The sequence below is a fragment of the Chelon labrosus genome (genome assembly GCF_963514085.1).
Source record: "Chelon labrosus genome assembly, chromosome: 6".
NCBI classification, from domain to species: domain Eukaryota; kingdom Metazoa; phylum Chordata; class Actinopteri; order Mugiliformes; family Mugilidae; genus Chelon; species Chelon labrosus.
In genome coordinates this window covers 22,487,728-22,506,250 of record NC_140342.1, presented here as the reverse complement: position 1 = coordinate 22,506,250, position 18,523 = coordinate 22,487,728, and the positions used below count along the sequence as shown (strand labels likewise).

General features: G+C 40.8%; 1 protein-coding gene across 1 annotated transcript; it reads right to left on the bottom strand.

The window, feature by feature from the left end:
• Window positions 1-3,001: 3,001 nt before the first annotated feature.
• Window positions 3,002-11,197, bottom strand: LOC311489922 (uncharacterized protein; the record flags this gene model as incomplete). The annotated part of the gene is made up of 5 exons (XM_084547233.1): window positions 3,002-3,160; window positions 5,292-5,335; window positions 6,396-6,680; window positions 6,765-7,070; window positions 11,140-11,197. 5 exons carry the CDS (start codon window positions 11,195-11,197, stop codon window positions 3,002-3,004), a joined length of 852 nt encoding a protein of 283 aa, XP_084403359.1.
• Between the last annotated feature and the right edge of the window lie 7,326 nt (window positions 11,198-18,523).

Here is an 18,523-nt window from a genome sequence, read left to right as displayed (position 1 = left end):
TCAAGAAGAGTTTGTGTTCATTTGTTCTCAAGTGACAATTTTGTGTTGTTTCGGAACAGATTTTTTTTTTATTACGATAATAAAATATTTTCTATTTACTTATAAACTTTGCCCAAATTCTGTACTGGATTTTAACTGATTAATAATCCAAGTATTGATTTCAGCATCGGTGCGGTGATACCTGTATTTACTTTACTGTATTTGATCTGTACTACTACTACCTCATCGTGTATTAGTAAGTATTGATGTGTATTTACATCATCTGTGGGTTTGCATCCCTGACATTGTGTCATGGTTTTATCTTCTGAATGCTTTCTGTGACCCTGTTTGGTTTCTTTTTCTCCTTGTGTGCTTCTGCCAGCTCTCTAAATGTTAGTTTAGAGTTTTCTTAACAGAAACCAGGTCCCCGCAAAAGTGGCAGTGAATAGGAAGAACTTGTAATGTCACTGCACATTAAGAAACGCATGTACAGGGCACTTTGTCGGCTGATACGGTCAATGTGCGCCTCCTCTTCCTCAGAGTCCTGCCCCCGCCGGATAGGTCACCCCCTAGTAAGGGTTAAAACATCTGTCTGTGTCTGAGAGTGGCAAACTTTCTGAGGGGAGGAGCTGAGAGAGGAAGGGGTGTAGCGGGTGTCATCTGGTGGACAAGAAGAGAAGAAGTTAAATTCTTGTCACTTAGAGTTCCAGCGTGGTAGCACTTCAGTGGCTCAAAGCATTGGCTTAGCTTCTACACGAGTACTTTTGAATACACCGATCAGCCACAACATTAAAATGTCATCATAATGTTATGCCTGATCAGTGTATGTACTGTAAGTTATGACCAGAGTCCCCCTGTTCTCCAGAACTTTGAACTAGATCCAAATGACAACTTAGATAAAGGTAATTAAAGATAATAAGTGGCATGAAAAGGAAAGCTCTGTCTCATAATGAACTACAGTAACTACTGTACAGTATATTTGTGGCAGCTCAACCTCACATGATTGAGAAGCTGATGGTAACTCCACAGATATTAAAAATTAACATGTCAGCTGTTGGTTGTGAAGGATCTGGAGTTGAACTTGGCAGCTCTGTTGACCACCTATAAATAAATCTAAAACATCTTGCTGGGAAAATAGATTTGTCATTATTAATTTACCTTGTTGTTCCCTGAGAACAGATGGATCATAGCCACTTTGGTTCAAAGCAAGTCACAAGAAAGCAGCACAAAGTGACAGCTACATTTCTACAAGAGAGGTTGAAGGTGCAAAGTTAGCATGATGAGCAGAGCCACGTTAAAGGGAAATAATCCAGGATTAGATGTCATGCTACATAGTAGACACGTATTACAGCTATACATCCAGCTTGTACTTTTGGTGACTTTATAGAAAATAAAAGTCATGTTCATCATGTGTAACATTTTCAGCTTGGAATCAGTGATATATCTATAGCAACACAGTCAGTGAAGGCACCACAAAGTATGTTATTCAAAAACTTTTAATGACACTTTAATGAAGAATATTCAGAAGTTTAACTCAAAGCAATACTTTGCAACAACATTGCATGGCATATTTATAAACATTACGTAGTACAAAAAAGTCTCCACCTGGATTTAACTAAGCAAATAGGTACGAGCCTCCTATTGGATAATTACTTCATGGGTGATTATCTTTCAGCTGGCAACAAATTATTTAACACCAACTGATGCAATGAGTAGCTTCTTATTTTTTTTAAACAACCATGTCTAAAGATACATCTCGTAGTCTGGTGAAAAGATGTTAGTCTGTTTGAGAAGGGTCAAATCATGCATGGTATATTTTTTAAACATTACACAGTAATTGATTCTAATAATTTGAATTTAAAGTGGAGTATCCCTTTAAACAGACTTTTACACAATTTCATCACGTCAGAATTCATTAAATCACCAACATATCCTATGTGATGAAGCTACTGGACATCCATCTATCCATCTATCTACCTATCACAATTCAACTCTTTAGTAAAATACAGTGCTGAAAAATTATTAAACATATAAAATATAAAACGTAGTAGACGATAAGAACTTTAATTTCTGGTGCAGGAGTCTTTTAATAGATTTCCACGTAAATATCACAGAAATCCTTTCCTCCAGCTTCCACACACATCACAAATTAATTCAAACTGTGCAACAGTATAAAACTGCATGTGGTAAATATGCTGTGTTATATGTTCTTTTGCAGCAGTATAATTAGCTGTGATATAAGCTGACACACACAAACATTGAGTATCTTAAATACTATGAAAAGGTGTAAAATATGAAATGTGGTAGGAAATGAGAATACTGCAGCATATTGCTATCTTACAGTGCATTGGCTTCAAACCCACATCTATATACTGTAAATTATTTTCCGTACAATTCAGGACATTCATTTTGTCCAGTTGTGCTCAACACAACACATTCCTTTACTCTTTTTGTTCTTTGAAATGTATACATCAGTTTATTTAAAGGACGTTTATGAGGAGTGTGCTTGAATTTGGACTATGGACCATTCATTTAATTGATTTAATGTTAAAATCACAACACAATTAAATTGGATGTGTTAAGATGATTTTTAGTTCAAATATAATGTTCTTTGGTAGCAGTAAGTTTAGGTTTGAGCTTATCTTAGATAATATTCATTCATTCATCTTCTGTAACCGCTTTGTCCTGTTAAGGGTCACGGGGGTCTGCTGGAGCCTATCCCAGCTGTCATCGGGCGAGAGGCAGGGCTACACCCTGGACAAGTCTCCAGTCTATCACAGGGCTAACACAGAGAGACAGACAACCATTCACACTCACATTCACACCTACGGCCAATTTAAAATCACCTATTAATCGAACAAGCATGTCTTTGGATGGTGGGAGGAAGCCAAAGTGTCTTAGATAATATGAAAAACAAAATACATAAAATATCAAATGTGATTTGAAGCCCAGATCATGTCAGGGCAAAGGTTATGTTAACACCAGTATGTAGAATATATACAGTATATCCTGATGATTTCTCTCAGGATCTAAAAGGCTTTTCTATCGTTGCATACAGGTTCTCTGGTGAATTCTTATCTTTAGTCTTAGTGGATCCTCCAGTATGAGGCCCAACCAAACTGTAGGTGGAGGTTGGAGAAAGACCTGAATCATCATCTGCTGAACGCTGATTCAGATCAACCTTGAAGAAAAACAAAAAAGACAGTTGACATTTTTAGCAATGGTATGATCATCTGTATCCTTCAGAAACTTTTCTGTGAGCACGACAACAAAAGACAATAAATGCAGATTTGACCTGAGTCTTATGGCCACATTATTCTTTTGATACCAATGAACAGTAATTTATTTCTGTTTTTCATTATCTGAGATTATGCAGCAGTACAAACTTCTGAACTAGTATGAAACCAGTAGTTTAGGTTACATGGTGTGAGCTAAAAAAGACAGAAGACTGTATATAAATATGGACAATACGTCTCCACTTCATCCCGGTGGTCAAACTGAGGCTAAAATCCAGAGGATACAGGCGGTGCCATCTTGTAAGAGTCTGAGTAGTACTGTCCAATAGTGGAGCCACATTATCAATGACCCACCCACACTTCCTCTAGACTCACTGGTGGATGTTTTGTTTGGTTAATACTACGCTCTGTTCTACCTCCACCAGTTATAAAGAAATGTTGGATTATACACTGTACTTATTATTTTCCTACTCTCACGATCCTATGGGACCATTTCATGAAGGTCGATGATTACTAGATGGCAACTGGTAGTTATCATGATGTCACATCCTGGTTTGATAGTGTCAAATATCCAAAAAAAAGATTCAAAAAAGGCAAGTGGACGTGTAGATTTTTTATTTTTTTGAGAACACGTTTCACCACTCATCCAAGTAGCTTCTTCATTTCTAGGGGACTGGTGGGAAGTCTGAGGTTTAAATAGGAACTCCTACTCGAACTTGCTTGTTATGTTAACAACCAGAAACCAGTGCAGCTAATTTCCATTAACGACTGAGTACTTACCTGTTGAGTACTATCACTCCTCGTTAGTATAGTGGACAGTATCTCCGCCTGTCACGCGGAAGACCGGGGTTCGATTCCCCGACGGGGAGACTAAACCTAAGGGCCGGTTGCCGGTTGCCGGTTCGAACCCCCGACTGGTAGAAAGCGGCTGAAGTGCCCTTGAGCAAGGCACCTAACCCCTCACTGCTCCCCGAGTGCCGCTGTAGTATGGCAGCTCACTGCTCCGGGTTAGTGTGTGCTTCACCTCACTGTGTGCTTTGTGTTCACGGATGGGATAAATGCAGAGACCAAATTCCTTGTATACACAAGTATACTTGGCCGACAGACCTTAATCTTAATCTTGAGGGGGGACTGTTTTGTCCCCCTCCTCTTCCCTATGAATGGTTCTCTAACGACTCTTGTCCGTCAGAGGCTCCAGTGTCAAGGTGTGAATGGGGTTGAAACTTTTTGGGGACAGAAGTTAAAACTGTATTGTAAATAGATGGCAGATTAATCTCAGTCCACCTCCTCTGTTTAGCTTAGGTTTTTCCAGTCTGACATAGATGGCTTCCTTTACTCCTCTTTCAAACCATCAGTCTTCTCTGGCTAAGATTTGGACATTATTATCTTCAAATGAGTGTCCTTTGTCCTTCAGGTATAGGTGGACCGCTGAATCGTTTCCTGATGAGCTGGCTCTCCTGTGCTGGTACATGCGTTTATGGATGGGTTGTTTGGTTTCCCCAATGTATAAATCTGTACACTCCTCACTGCACTGAACAGCGTACACCACATTACTCTTTGTTTGTGTTTTGTCTTTAGGGTGGACCAGTCCTTACCTAAGTGTATTCCCTTTTTCTCAAATAAAAACTCTCCAAGTCCAGTTGCCTTTTTTGAACCTTTTTTGGATATATCATGACCTGGATGACTAAGAACCTTCACAGACATAGTGTCAAATAATGGACACATCAACATTATATTAACTACCTAAAATGACAGAAACCATTCTTGAAAAACATTTATTTGAAGGGTAGTTCAAATAAATAAATGTTTAAGTTTGGCCCAAGTCCCATCCACTAACATGGAGGAGGTGGAGCTTATGACCTATACTGCAGCCAGACACCAGGGGGAGCTCTACTTGCTTTGTCTTCACTTTTGAGGAGCTGTCCTGTCACCCATCTTTAATATACAGTTTTTAACAATAAACAGACCACCTCATCAGAAAAATCAGGAATTCATCAGTGACTTGTGTACAGAGGATTATCCAACAGATGCTCAAAGCTCTGCTGTAAAAATTGGCCAACAAAACCTGACACTTACCTCAGGAACGACATACACTGTGTTTTCCATGTTCTTGCTGTCATCTGCAGGTCAGAGATAAAGAAATGAATGGTGATTAGATTTAAATGTATTTTTTCTGTTCACACATTTTTTATGCTGTTTCTACAGAAATTTAATTTGTAAATAATTCTAATCTCACACAGACACACACTATAAAGTCTCCACATGTGGTGTTCTATAATGTAGGTGATCACAAGTGAAGGATTCTGAGAATGAATGAGCTTAAAGCAGCACATAGACTAGAGACTCTAAAACACAGGTGCTTGTCTGAACATTTGCTGTTTCTAAAGAACAGCTGTAAACTATCATGAATACTATATACAGAAGGGTTCAGCATTATTAATGAGTAAGGCAGGAGATAAAACAGACTCATCTTTCTAGTTTGTAATTCAAGATATAATAAACATTTAGACTTACTTTTTCCTCTCTTACGATGATAATAACATGCAGCAGGAATTACAAAGATGACAACAACAACTATCACAGTACAGACAATGGCAATAATATGCAGGTGGTTGGTTTCAGAGTCTGTACAGAAAAACAAAAAACAGATTAGAAAGTGATGCCTGGTTTCAGTCACTCAACATTGTTTAGCATGTACTAGTGTAGCATCGTGTCTTGGAGGATTAAACCTTTAACCAACTATGTCCTAGAAATTAGATTTAAACAGTAAACTGTTTTCCCAGTTACTCTGTGGTGATGAACAGAAACATAGATCTTTTGTCCAGAGGTGAACAGTTTAAGTCTGTACTCACTACAAGTGGGTATTATATTACAAGACTGAATATTTTTGGAGAAAACCCAAACAAAACACAGTGACAGTGGACAATTTACTGATAGGTTCTGTGTCTAAATTTCTTGACAGATAGACTTTATTTAAATTTAAAATGAGTTTAGTATAAATTTACATCTTTAGGAGACAAAATTAGAGAACACACTTTTCTTGCGTCTCAGTTCCTCAATTAAACCCTAATAAGAATAAAGTGTAAAAGTGTAAAAGTGTAAAACTACTAATCTTCCCAAGCATACTATAAAACCAGTTATTAAATTAATTTATTTATTTATTCAGTCAATGAGTCTTACCAGCATGTAGGGGGCAGAAATCCTGAATCTTTGTTGTATTCTCCGTCCAGCTGACTTGGTTGCTATGGTTACAGATGATTGCATCATTCGACAGGTGGACACGGAGGGAAGCTCCAGAGTTGGTGACCTTTGATTGCTCTCCTCCCTCCTGAGAGCAGGTTTTGGTGTCACATCTGAAAGTGCTGCTGATGTCTGAGTCCTCTGTGCTGCAGGTCACAGTGAGGTTACAGGAGTCTGAGCTGATGGACACAGAGTCTGGATTCAGATCAACTGGAGACACTGGACCTGATGGAGGAAAGTAGGTGGAGGAGGTTTAGAAACATGACAGCAGATGTTCTCTGTCAGTGTCTGAAACGTTAAGAAACCTACCTTGAACTGTGACCATGTATTCAGCTATTGTTTGTTCTTTAGCCCCTGTCATTCGTGCTGTATAAACTCCACTGTCTGCATCTTGTAGATTCTTCAGTTTCACTAAGTAATTTTCCACAGAGAACTCAACCCTTCCAGTGTAACCTTCATAAACTCTTGGTCTTCCACCAGGTGAATATGCTACTAAAACATTGCTTGTATTAAATTTCCAGACAAGAAGTAGAAATTCCTTTGGAGCATTATCCATGACTTCCAGAAGTTCATCATCTCCTCTCTTCACAAACACAGGAGTCACAGCACTGGACCCTGTAAAACAGTAGATACATAATAATGAAAATAAAGATCAATCACAAATACTGTATTCCTCTACCTAATTTCCAAAAGAATTCTGATCAGTAAAAAATGATTATGTACATTTAGGTCATCTGAATTTACTAACAGGTGGATTCTCATTGATGAAATTGTCATTCATGAAATTATATAATGAGTCTTTTCCATCTGTCCATTCTTTCTCTTCTGAAAACCTCTGGACTTTCTACAGTCTTTTCTGTCTCTGAGTCTTTCACTCCCTTTCTACAAGTCACCACAGGAAAAAAAAAAAAAAGATCGAATGACTAAGACAAACTTAAATTTGTCTCAGTGCACTATGTGTTATTATCTTGCAGTGTGTTATTATCACGTTTCTTTTGTTATCAGAATCTTCTTCATAGAGTCGATTTATTTTTTTAGCTGAAATAGTTCAGTGAAAACCTCTTCAGCATCAACAACCACTGATGTGTCTGTTGCTTTTATTTTCTTCCTTTTGGTTCCACCATTTCTTAAAACAGAGCTCACAGATATACGACTTGTTTATCTTTAAATTATGTGTCAGTCACAAAGAAACATACAAACATGCAAACAAACAGTAACCATGTCAGTTTGTCCAACTTCTGCTTTACAGCAGACATGTGAGTACTGCATGTATGGTTGGCTCATAATAGCCTTGCATAGCCTTGTTATTTATGACACTGTTATACCATGACATACTGAGGGTGATGGAAAACGAAATTAAAAAAAGGAAGTTGATAAAAAATAAAATTCTACAGCCCTGAGTCTCTGACTAACAGCAATCATACTACGATATAATACAAATAGAAGAGCATAGTTTGTATGGCTAAAATGTCTAAGAACATTGTAGACTGTCTGTGTACTTACTTCATTATAATATAACTCTGTATAAAGATTTGGATACGTGATGTTTTTACTAATTACTGTGGTAGCCCCAAGCTTAATTATATATTATATATTTTTATAGTGTTAAATGTGAAGGAATGTAAGCTGATATGGTAAAACTGTCCAAACATGTTGATTATAGTACAAGTGTAAGAAAAGTATAGTTCAAAGGAAATCTAATACTATTTATATCGATCAGGCAAAACATTATGACCACTGACAGGAGAAGTGAATAACATTGACCATGTTGTGACAATTCAATGTTCTGCTGGTGAACTTTTGGACCTGACATTCATTCATGTGGATGTTACTTAGACATGTAGCACCCACCTAGACCAGACCAGGCACCCCCACCCCATAGCAATGACACTCCTTGATGGCAGCAGCCATCCCCATCAGGATGCAGCCTGACACAAACACACACACACAAAAAAAACACTTTAGGAACAACTAAAAAAAAAACAAAAAAAACACGAAGAACACCACAAGGTGTTGACCTGGCCTCCAAATTCACTAGATCCCAAACTGATCAAGTATCTGTGGGATGATCCACAGAGGCCCCTCCCCTCAAAGACCCCCACTAACAACATTGTGTTTCCAGACACCACAGGACACCCTCAGAAGGACCATGTCCATTCTCTGATGAGTCACAACTGTTTTGGAGGAACAAGGGAGATCTGCACGATATTAGGAAGGTGGTCATAATGCTATCAGTGTATGAGAGCTATTTAGTCAATAGTAGCAGTTCACAGCATCAAAGAGCTCACACCTGGTTTCTAGGAGCTTCTCTCCTGCTTCTCGATGATGTCTTTTATTTATACAATCTACACATTAAACATGTTATATATACACAGCATTGTATATCATTTTGTTTATGAACTATAGTAATTCTCATATTAGTTCTGATCTCACTTGAGTTTTCTAGATCACTAGAAGATGAACTCATCTTAGGCTGTTATATTTTACAGATGTTTACATACACTGTGTTAAAAGACGCATAAACCTTTTTTCCTCACTGTCTGAAGTTAGATCAGACTAAACCTCTCCTGTTTTAGGTCAGTTAGGATTACTAAAATTATTTCCATTTGCTAAATGCCACAATAATGAGAGAAAATTTCTTAGAGAATTTTTTATTTCTTTCTTCAAAGTCAGAAGTTTACATACATTTCCTTAGTATTTGGTAGCATTGCCTTTAAACTGTATGACTTGGGTCAAATGCTTTGGGTATCCTTCCACAAGCTTCTCGCAATAGTCTGCTGGAATTCTGGTCCATTGATCCTGACAGAACTTGTGTAATTGAGTCAGGGTTGTAGGCCACCTCGCTCGCACAAGCCTTTTCAGATCTGCCCACACGATGGTCATCATGGCCAAACAGTTCCACTTTAGTTTCATCAGACCACAGGACATGTCTCCAGAAAGTAAGGCCTTTGTCCCTGTGTGCATTTGCAAACTGTAATCTGGCTTTTTTATATTGCTTTTGGAGTAATGGCTTCTTCCTCGCTGAGTGGCCTTTCAGTCCATGTCGGTACAGGACTCCTTTCACTGTGGAGAATGACACTCTCTTACCAGCTTCAGCCAGCATCTTGACAAGGTCTTTAGCTTTCATTCTGGGGTTGATTCACATGTTTCGGACCAAAACACGTTCATCTCTGGGACACAGAACCTGTCTCCTTCCTGAGCGGCATGGTGGCTGGACATTGTCCCCAAGGATGAACCAGTCTTGTGGAGCTCCGCAATTCTCTTCCTGATATCTTGGCTGATTTCTTTTGATTTTCCCATGATGTCAAACAAGGAAGCAGTGTGTTTGAGGTGTAGCCTTAAAATACATCCACAGGTGTGCTTCCAATTAACTCAGATGTTGTCTGTTAACCTATCAGAAGCTTCCAAAGCCATGACATCATCATCAGGGCTTTCCTTCATTGTTTAAAGACATAGTAATCTTTGTGTATGTAAACTTCTGACTTTGAAGAAAGTAATAAAAAATTCTCTAAGAAATTCTCTCTTTATTGTGGCATTTAGCAACTAGAAATAATTTTAGTAATCCTAACTGACCTAAAACAGGAGAGGTTTAGTCTGATTTAACTTCAGACAGTGAGGAAAAAATGTTTATGTGTCTTTTAACACAGTGTATGTAAACATCTGGTTTCAAGTGTATGCTGTACATATAAAAGGAATTGTAGGATTTAATTTCAAACTGTATTTTATCATAAAGTAGCACTGAACATAGTCTTTTCCCACTGGTATTCTGTTCAATTTTAAACTCTTATTTTGAGGAAGTTCAGTCAAGCAGAGACCGTCTGATACAGGATGTTTTATATACGTTAAAGATATCATGCCTGAAAGATCGGATGTAATTGCTCGACATGTTTTACTGATTTTACTAGAAAATCTATAGGCTAAAACCTACGTATTGTTTTAGGTGTATGATACTGCCAGTAAGTCAGGAGATGAAGTGACAATGGTTATAAAGTTCTAACTTTAACTTTGTCATAAAAAAATTAATTTGTTGTGGCGCCATTTTATGCCGTGAATCCAGGAAATGGTTACACACCCTGTAATTTTATGTTAAATTCTTAGGCAAGACAAACTCAAACAGAAATTCTCTCTCCCAAGAAACAGTTAAGGTTACAATGTACTATGGACATATAGTACTTTCATTCATTCATTCATCTTCTATACCCGCTTATTCCTGTTAAGGGTCGCGGGGGTCTGCTGGGGCCTATCCCAGCTGTCATCGGGTGAGAGGCGGGGGTACACCCTGGACAGATCGCCAGTCCATTGCAGGGCTAACACAGAGAGACAGACAACCATTCACACTTACATGCACACCTACGGCCAATTTAGAATCACCAATTAACCTAATGAGCATGTTTTTGGATGATGGGAGGAAGCTGGAGTACCGACGCAGACACAGGGAGAACATGCAAACTCCACACAGAAAGGCCAGCCGGCCCATGGATTCAAACCGGTGACCTTCTCGCTGTGAGGCATCAGTGCTAACCACCTCTGACCTCTCCACTGTGCCACCCACATGTAGTACTTTAATATCTGTTTCAACATTTACTGGGCCTTCTTCCTCCTCTGCATGCTATAGTATGAAAAGCAGATTTTAAAATTAAAAAGATGCAAAACATCAACTATTAGTAGAAAAATAAGATTTTACCTTGAATTTGACTTGAATACAACACGAAAACAGCCAAGAAGAAGAATATATGTGCCATTTCAAGACATGCGATCCAGTTTAAGGAAGTGCTCGAATCAGTTCATGAGAGTGAATGAAAAGATGTAGCTTCCTGTTGAATTATATCCTACAGCCGTGACAGTGAGTGACGGAAGAAGTGTTTTAGCTTTGTCGTTACCCTATGAAAGATGCTGTTTGCGGGCCTATAGTTTGTCAAACTACAATGGAAATACATACATGGAAAAAAACAATCCTTTATACGTCAAGTAAAGCAGATATATAAATAGATAATTTATTTATCCTGAGGGGAATTCAGTGTTCAGTGTGGCTTCCGCACATGGAAACAGATTTTTAAGATTTTAAGCTTTTTTCAGGAGAACAGCAGCAAATCTTTTTCTTTTTTTTGTCCCCAAAGCATTGCATGCAAACTCACGACACTGAGTGTCCGAAAACTTCTCACAAACATACTAGCTAGCAAAGGCAGTACATTTGCCAAAAAAAAGCACCATATGAGAACTGTTCCAAATGCTCTGAAAAGCAAATGGGACATTTGGAAAAACTACAATGCTTAATGGAAAACATTATATCCCACCTACACTATAATTCTATATATGCCAAGGTCTTTAAAATGAGCACATTTTACATCTTTACATCTTTTCTTTACATCGTCTTACCTGTCCTACAGCAGGATTTGATCTCCTTCTTGTCCTGTTTCCAGCTGATTGTATTGCTGTGGTTACAGATGATGGAACCTTGCTGCAGGGTAACATTGAGAGAGGAAGAATATTTTGTGGCTTCCAAGCTCTCTTCTTCCTCCTGAGTGCAGGTTTGTTGGTCACAAGTGACAGTTTTGCTGATGTCAGAGCTGAATGAACTACAGGTCACATCGAGATTACAGGGATGTGAGCTGATGGAGGTCACAACTTGAGACACTGGAACTGAGGAAATAAAAATATGATATGAGAGTTTTGAACCAGTGCACTATGATGGGTTAAGGTTTAAAAAGTGATAATGGAAAAAAGAGATCAAACAAAGAAACAACTATATCCAGTCGTTGGGTCCTCAAACAGCCATTATAACTAAAAACGAATTAATTGTACTTAGACATAGACATACTATTACAATTAGCTTACAGTTAGCTTTGTAGAAAGGAATCATCTGTTTTAGAAGTGCTCTAGTTGATGAACATCCAGTGATTTTCATTGTTTAAGTGTCTTTAGCAGTATTACATGTTTTACACATGACTTCCTAATGTGCCAATGTACAATATGTGCTCATGTGAAGTGCTAACATTATGAAACATTTAACAGTTACACATAACATGGAATACCCACACCATTGAGAGATACAGTACACAGAAGAACAATGTGTCTGTGAAGATCACAGTATATCTAAAACAAAGGCAGTGGGACTAGTTTTGAATTTTCGTGAATACATTTCACCATCAGAATCAGAATCAGAAAAGACTGTATTGCCAGCATGTTTGTACATACAAGGCATTTGCTTTGGCGTTGTTGCACTCATTACGCATAAAAAATAAAATAATAATAAAAATAAAAAAATGAAATATAGATATATAAATATAGAAACTGGGCTCTCAAATATACAAAAATACAAAAAATATATACACAGTATATACAACAACCAGAACATTTACACAGGGATGGTAGTGGGTTTGATGTGTTCATGGGTGGGGCTTGGCATTGTTCAGCAGACGCACTGCGGATGGGAAAAAACTGTTTGCCATGCGAGTGGGCCTACACTCGATGGATCGCAGCCGTCTGCCAGAGGGGAGTCTGTTAAATAGTCCGTGTCCAGGGTGAGAGGGATCAGCCACAATCTTAGCTGCATTCTTCAGAGTCCTGGAAGTGTACAGTAAACTTCAGATACCAGATGGTGATGGAGTTGGAGAGGATGGACTCAATGATGGCAGTGTAAAAGTGAACCATCACTGTCTGGTTGAATTTCTTCAGCTACTGTAGGAAGTACATCCTCTGCTGTGCTTTTTTAATTAGGGCACTGATGTTCAGGTCCCATTTGAGGTCCTGGGAGTTGATGGCGCCCAGGAAATGGAAGGAGTCCACAGTGTTGATTGTAGAATCAGACAGGATGATGGGGAGGAGTGGGGCTGTGTTCTTCCTGTAGTCCACGATCATCTCAACTGTCTTGGAGGCGTTCAGCTCCAGGTTGTGGCAGCTGCACCAAGTCACCAGGCGGTCAATCTCTAGTCTGTAGGTGCTCTCATCTCCACCTGAGATGAGCCTAATGAGGGAGGTGTCATCTGCAAATTTCAGGAGCTTAAAAGACTCGTGACTGGAGGTGCAGCTGTTTGTGTACAGGGAGAAGAGCAGAGGTGAAAGGACACAGCCTTGAGGGGAATCCGTGCTGGTGGTACGGGGGTCTGAGACGTGTTTTCCCAGCCTCACATGCTGCCTCCTGTCAGACAGGAAGTCAGTGATCCACCTGCAGATGGAGTCAGGCACGGTCAGCTGGGAGAGTTTGTCCTGTAGTAGAGACGGAACGACCGTGTTGAAGGCCAAGCTGAAATCCACAAACAGGACCCTGGCATATGATCTGGGGGAGTCCAGGTGCTGGAGGATGAGGTGGAGGGACAGGTTGATGGTATCATCCACAGATCTGTTTGATCTGTAGGCGAACTGGGTCTGTTAAGTCCTTAAGGTGTGAAAGCACAAGGCGCTCAAAAGACTTCATCACAACCGATGTCAGGGCAACAGGGTGATTGTCATGGAGTCCAGTGGTCCTTGGCTTTTTGGGGACTGGGATGGTGGTGGAGACCTTGAAGTAAGCTGGCTCGTGACACGACTTCAGGAAGATGTTGAAGATATCCGTGAACACTGAAGACAGAAGATCAGCACAGTGCTGATCCACTGCACTGTGCTGATCCGCACAGGTGGATGGAGACACAGAGGTAAGGAGGAGGGGGGCGGGGGATCAACTTGCGACTGCAGAGGTTGGCAAGGGGGAGGGGGGCGAGGGATAGACTGATCCCAGACCACACAACACAAACTGCTTCCAAATAAATTGTATGTCATTCCTAAAATTAACATAGACCCATATACCTACATGTAATTAATTGGGTTATGTGAAAAATAAAAAAAAAAATAAAAATAATCTGTGCAGTCATCTACGTGACTCACGTAACTCTGGCTGACTGACAGGTGAACGGACGGTGTTGGCAAAAGGTTGTTTGTTTGCTACGTGGTTCAGTCCGCATCAACGGGGCCTATCACGGTAGATTTGTTTACCCCTAGAGTCAGCGAGAGCAGGGGTGGAAGATGACTCAGTTTTGACTGACACGGCTTTTGACCCAGGAATGAATTTGACACTGAGTAGGCAAGGCACATTATTGGAAGCCACTCGTTCAGATGGAGGTGGAAAGAAGCAGCAGGTTGTGTGTGTGGCTGGCAAAAGATAACAACAGTAAAGGGCCTCAGAATCCATCAATCAGAATAGACTTTATTGTATGTACGATCATGCTTGGCAATAAAGTCTATTCTGATGCTGATTCTGATTCTGATTCAAGGGAGGGAAAAGTGTTTGGCGGAGGGAACACAGGGACCCCGCATTGATAGCAAGGAAAAGAAGCTTGAGGAGTATTTGGAGGAGGTGCATAAAGATATGGACAGGTTTAGAAAGTTGGAACTACCCTCTGATATTCCACCTATTGGTGAAATAGTTAACCAGTGTGATGACAGCCCACTAAGGTGGAAAGAGGTTCAATATGTGGTAAGACGTGCAAGAGCTTCTTCAGCCCCAGGACCTAATGGGGTCCCCTACCGGCTGTATAAGAGTGCACCAGATGTGCTGAGGTTCCTGTGGAAATTGATGAAGGTAGTATGGAAGAAACAGGTTATTCCCAAGTCATGGCGCAGGGCAGGGGGGATTTTTATTCCCAAAGAGAGGGACTCATTGGAAATAAGCCAGTTTAGACCAATTAGTCTACTTAATGTTGAGGGGAAGATTTTCTTCAGTGTTGTGGCACAGAGGTTGTCCAGTTACTTAGTGAAAAACAGACTAATTGATACGTCGGTCCAAAAAGCTGGGATCCCCGGCTTCTCTGGATGCTTAGAGTACACCTGTATGATTTGGCACCAAATTCAGTTAGCAAAGCAAGAGAGTCATGGCAGGATGTACAATCTCTCCACTAGCCTTTGCAATGGCAGTGGAGGTCATTATTAGGGCTTCCAAATGGGTGGAAGGTGGAGAAAGGCTGCAAGGAGGGCTTCGCCTCCCCCCAATTAGGGCCTTCATGGACGACATGACGACAGCAACGTCAACCGCGCCTTGTGCCAGAAGATTGCTGGATAAGCTAAACAGCAACCTGCAGTGGGCTAGGATGAAAGTGAAGCCTATTAAATCTAGGAGTATTTCAATTGTTAAAGGAAAGGTAGTAGATAAGAAGTTATAAATGACGAGGTAGCTCCCACAGTGCCGGAGAAGCCAGTGAAGAGTTTGGGAAGATGGTATGATGCAAGTCTCAGTGATGAGGCGCAGTTTGAAGGGTTGAGGCAGGAAACGATTCAAGGCATTTCAAGCATAGACCGGTCAGGGCTACCAGGGAAGTTAAAATTGTGGTGATGCAATTTGGTTTACTGCCCCGGTTAATGTGGCTACTACACTGGGTGAAAAGTGTGATTTTCGTCCCCGTAAACGCCCGGAGATCTCCCTAATTTTCGGCAGTTAATGACAATTTGCAACCCGCGAACGTCGCGTTTGTCTGTGCCACAAATTGTCGTTAACATACCATGACGCGTGAGATCTCGCTAATGGTTCTAATTAGCATATGAATGCAGCGAAACCGTGCCTGGCCAGGTCTGGCTTGAGTATCCTTAGTCAGTATTGGATGAAACCACTACTTTCAAACAAGTAAAATCACTCATGATTGGTAGCGAAACCGCGCCTGGTCAGGCCAGGCTTGAACGTCCTTACACAGTATTGGATGAAACCACAACTTTCAAACGAGTAAAATCACTCGTGATTGGTTGGCAGATCTGTCACATTGGTCACACCGGCTCATAATAAATGTAAACCTCAATAATAAAATAATTAATATATTATATATATTTATTTATTAATTTATTTATATGATATGTTATTATGCTGTATATTCATGTCATTGTTATCCTAGGCTACTACACTATTATTACCATCAAGGACATGAATGAATTTATTGAGGAAAATAACATTTGCCAAGAACATGTTTAAGCAAAAAAAGAGCTTTATTAAAGGAAGAGCTTTATCAAAACAAACACACAACTATGTACAAAGTGAGGTGCCCACACAACATATGGGTAGCTCAGAGCAGCCCAAAAGTTACAGCTCTGTTAACTGGCTGTTTGCTGGCGGCGTTCTCTCTGAGGGAGGCCCGTTTTGCGGACGCCTATGGTGCGTGACTCTGTACTTCGGAGTCGCCTCTAAACGGGACTGCGGCGTGGCACAGAGTTCAGAGAGCTCCGGGCTGCAAAAGGACGGATCTCTTACAATCCATCCAGACACCCCGCCAACAACGCCGTCTTCCTCATCAGACATCAGGTCTACGGTGGCGGACTTCCAGAGTTCAACCTCGTCCTCTGCTAGCACACTCTGTCTCGCTTCCAACAGCTGTAAAAAACAATCAATTAAGACAATCAGTACTGTGCGATGCACTGCATATCAACACAACACATCTATCAATGCACCAGAAAAATAGTCACCAAAAAAAGTCTTACCCTCTTTCTTCTCGACCGACCCCGAGCTGAACTCTTCGCAGCCTCCGCCTGCGATGCAAATTCATGCTGGTTATATTTGAAGTTCCTGCGTAGGCCCTACTGTCTCGTAGTAGGTCTTACAGGCGGCTGGAAAACAATTAAATGAGAGTGGTATGAATAAAAATCAAACGTAAGCCACAGTAACATTAAACAAGGAAGGGGAAACAGTAAATTAAGAGTAAGTTAACAGTAAGTTAATAAGCATATTATTTAAGCTTAAATCTTACCCTTGCTCCGGTTCGTAGCGCATGCGATTGGTCTCTGAGTTGTGAAGACGGCGTAGCCTACTGCTTCCTGTAAATTACAAGACAGAAAAATACACTTTAATAAAGCAACTTTCACTGGTTCTGCTCACTTGTTCTTTTGCAAGGCTACTATAGGCTACTCTTAGCTTTGGTTTTAGGCTAGGATACTTTTAGCTTAGCTAGCAGTCATCGAACATATTCTTACCGCAGTCTTGGGATTGTGCACCCGTCTTCTCTTCCTAGAGTTCCTCCCGCACAGTGTTTCGACTCCAGAGCAGCCAACTTATCCTCTATGGACAGCAACCTGGAGTTTACCGTATCGCTGAGTTGAGTTAACTGCTCATTCATCTCGGCAGCAACTCGATGAAGTTGACGAGATAATCCACTGATAGCAACCAGCAGTTTCTTCTCGTCAGTCTGCGGACTGCCTGGAAGTTGTTGATCGCGTCCAAGAGGAGTTGAAGGCGAGTTGAACGCGAGACGCCGTCCAGCCATTGGTCAGGAAGCGACAGCCTTTATTCACAAACAACTATGACATAAACTGTACATTTATTGCTAAATTCCCTAATAGCTGTGCTAACCAGTCTCGCTGTTACTTCCATTCACCGGCGCACTCGCTCTACTCTCGCTCTACCACCCACACACACACGTTACGGTCGCACATGCGCACTGCACTACCCCCTTAAAGGAGCCACGCTACTCTTATAATAATAATAATAATAATAATACATTTTATTTATAAGCGCCTTTCAAGACTCGCAAGGTCACTGTACAAAAACATAAAGACACAAAACAAGACAGAATAAACAAATGGAACAGTGCAATCAAGGTGGATAGGCTATCTGGAACAGGTGGGTTTTGAGTCTGGATTTAAAGAGAGGGAAGGAGTCAATGTTTCTGATGTCCGGTGGGAGTGAGTTCCAGAGTTGGGGAGCAGAGCAACTGAAGGCTCTGCTCCCCATGGTACTGAGGCGAGCCGAGGGGACAGAGAGGTGGATAGAGGAGGAGGATCTGAGGGAGCGGGAGGGGGTGACAATATGGAGGAGATCCGGGAGATAAGGGGGGGCGAGGTTATGGATGGCCTTGAAGGTGTGGAGAAGGATCTTGAAGTTGATGCGGGATTTGACTGGGAGCCAGTGGAGATGCTGAAGCACAGGGGTAATGTGGTGAAATGAGGGGGTTTTGGTGATGATGCGAGCGGCTGAGTTCTGGACCATTTGGAGCTTATGGAGGGATTTGTGGGGGAGGCCGAAAAGGAGAGAGTTGCAGTAGTCGAGGCGGGAGGTGACAAGGCTGTGGATAAGGATGGAAGTGGTATGGGGGCTGAGAGAGGGGCGGAGCCGATTTATATTG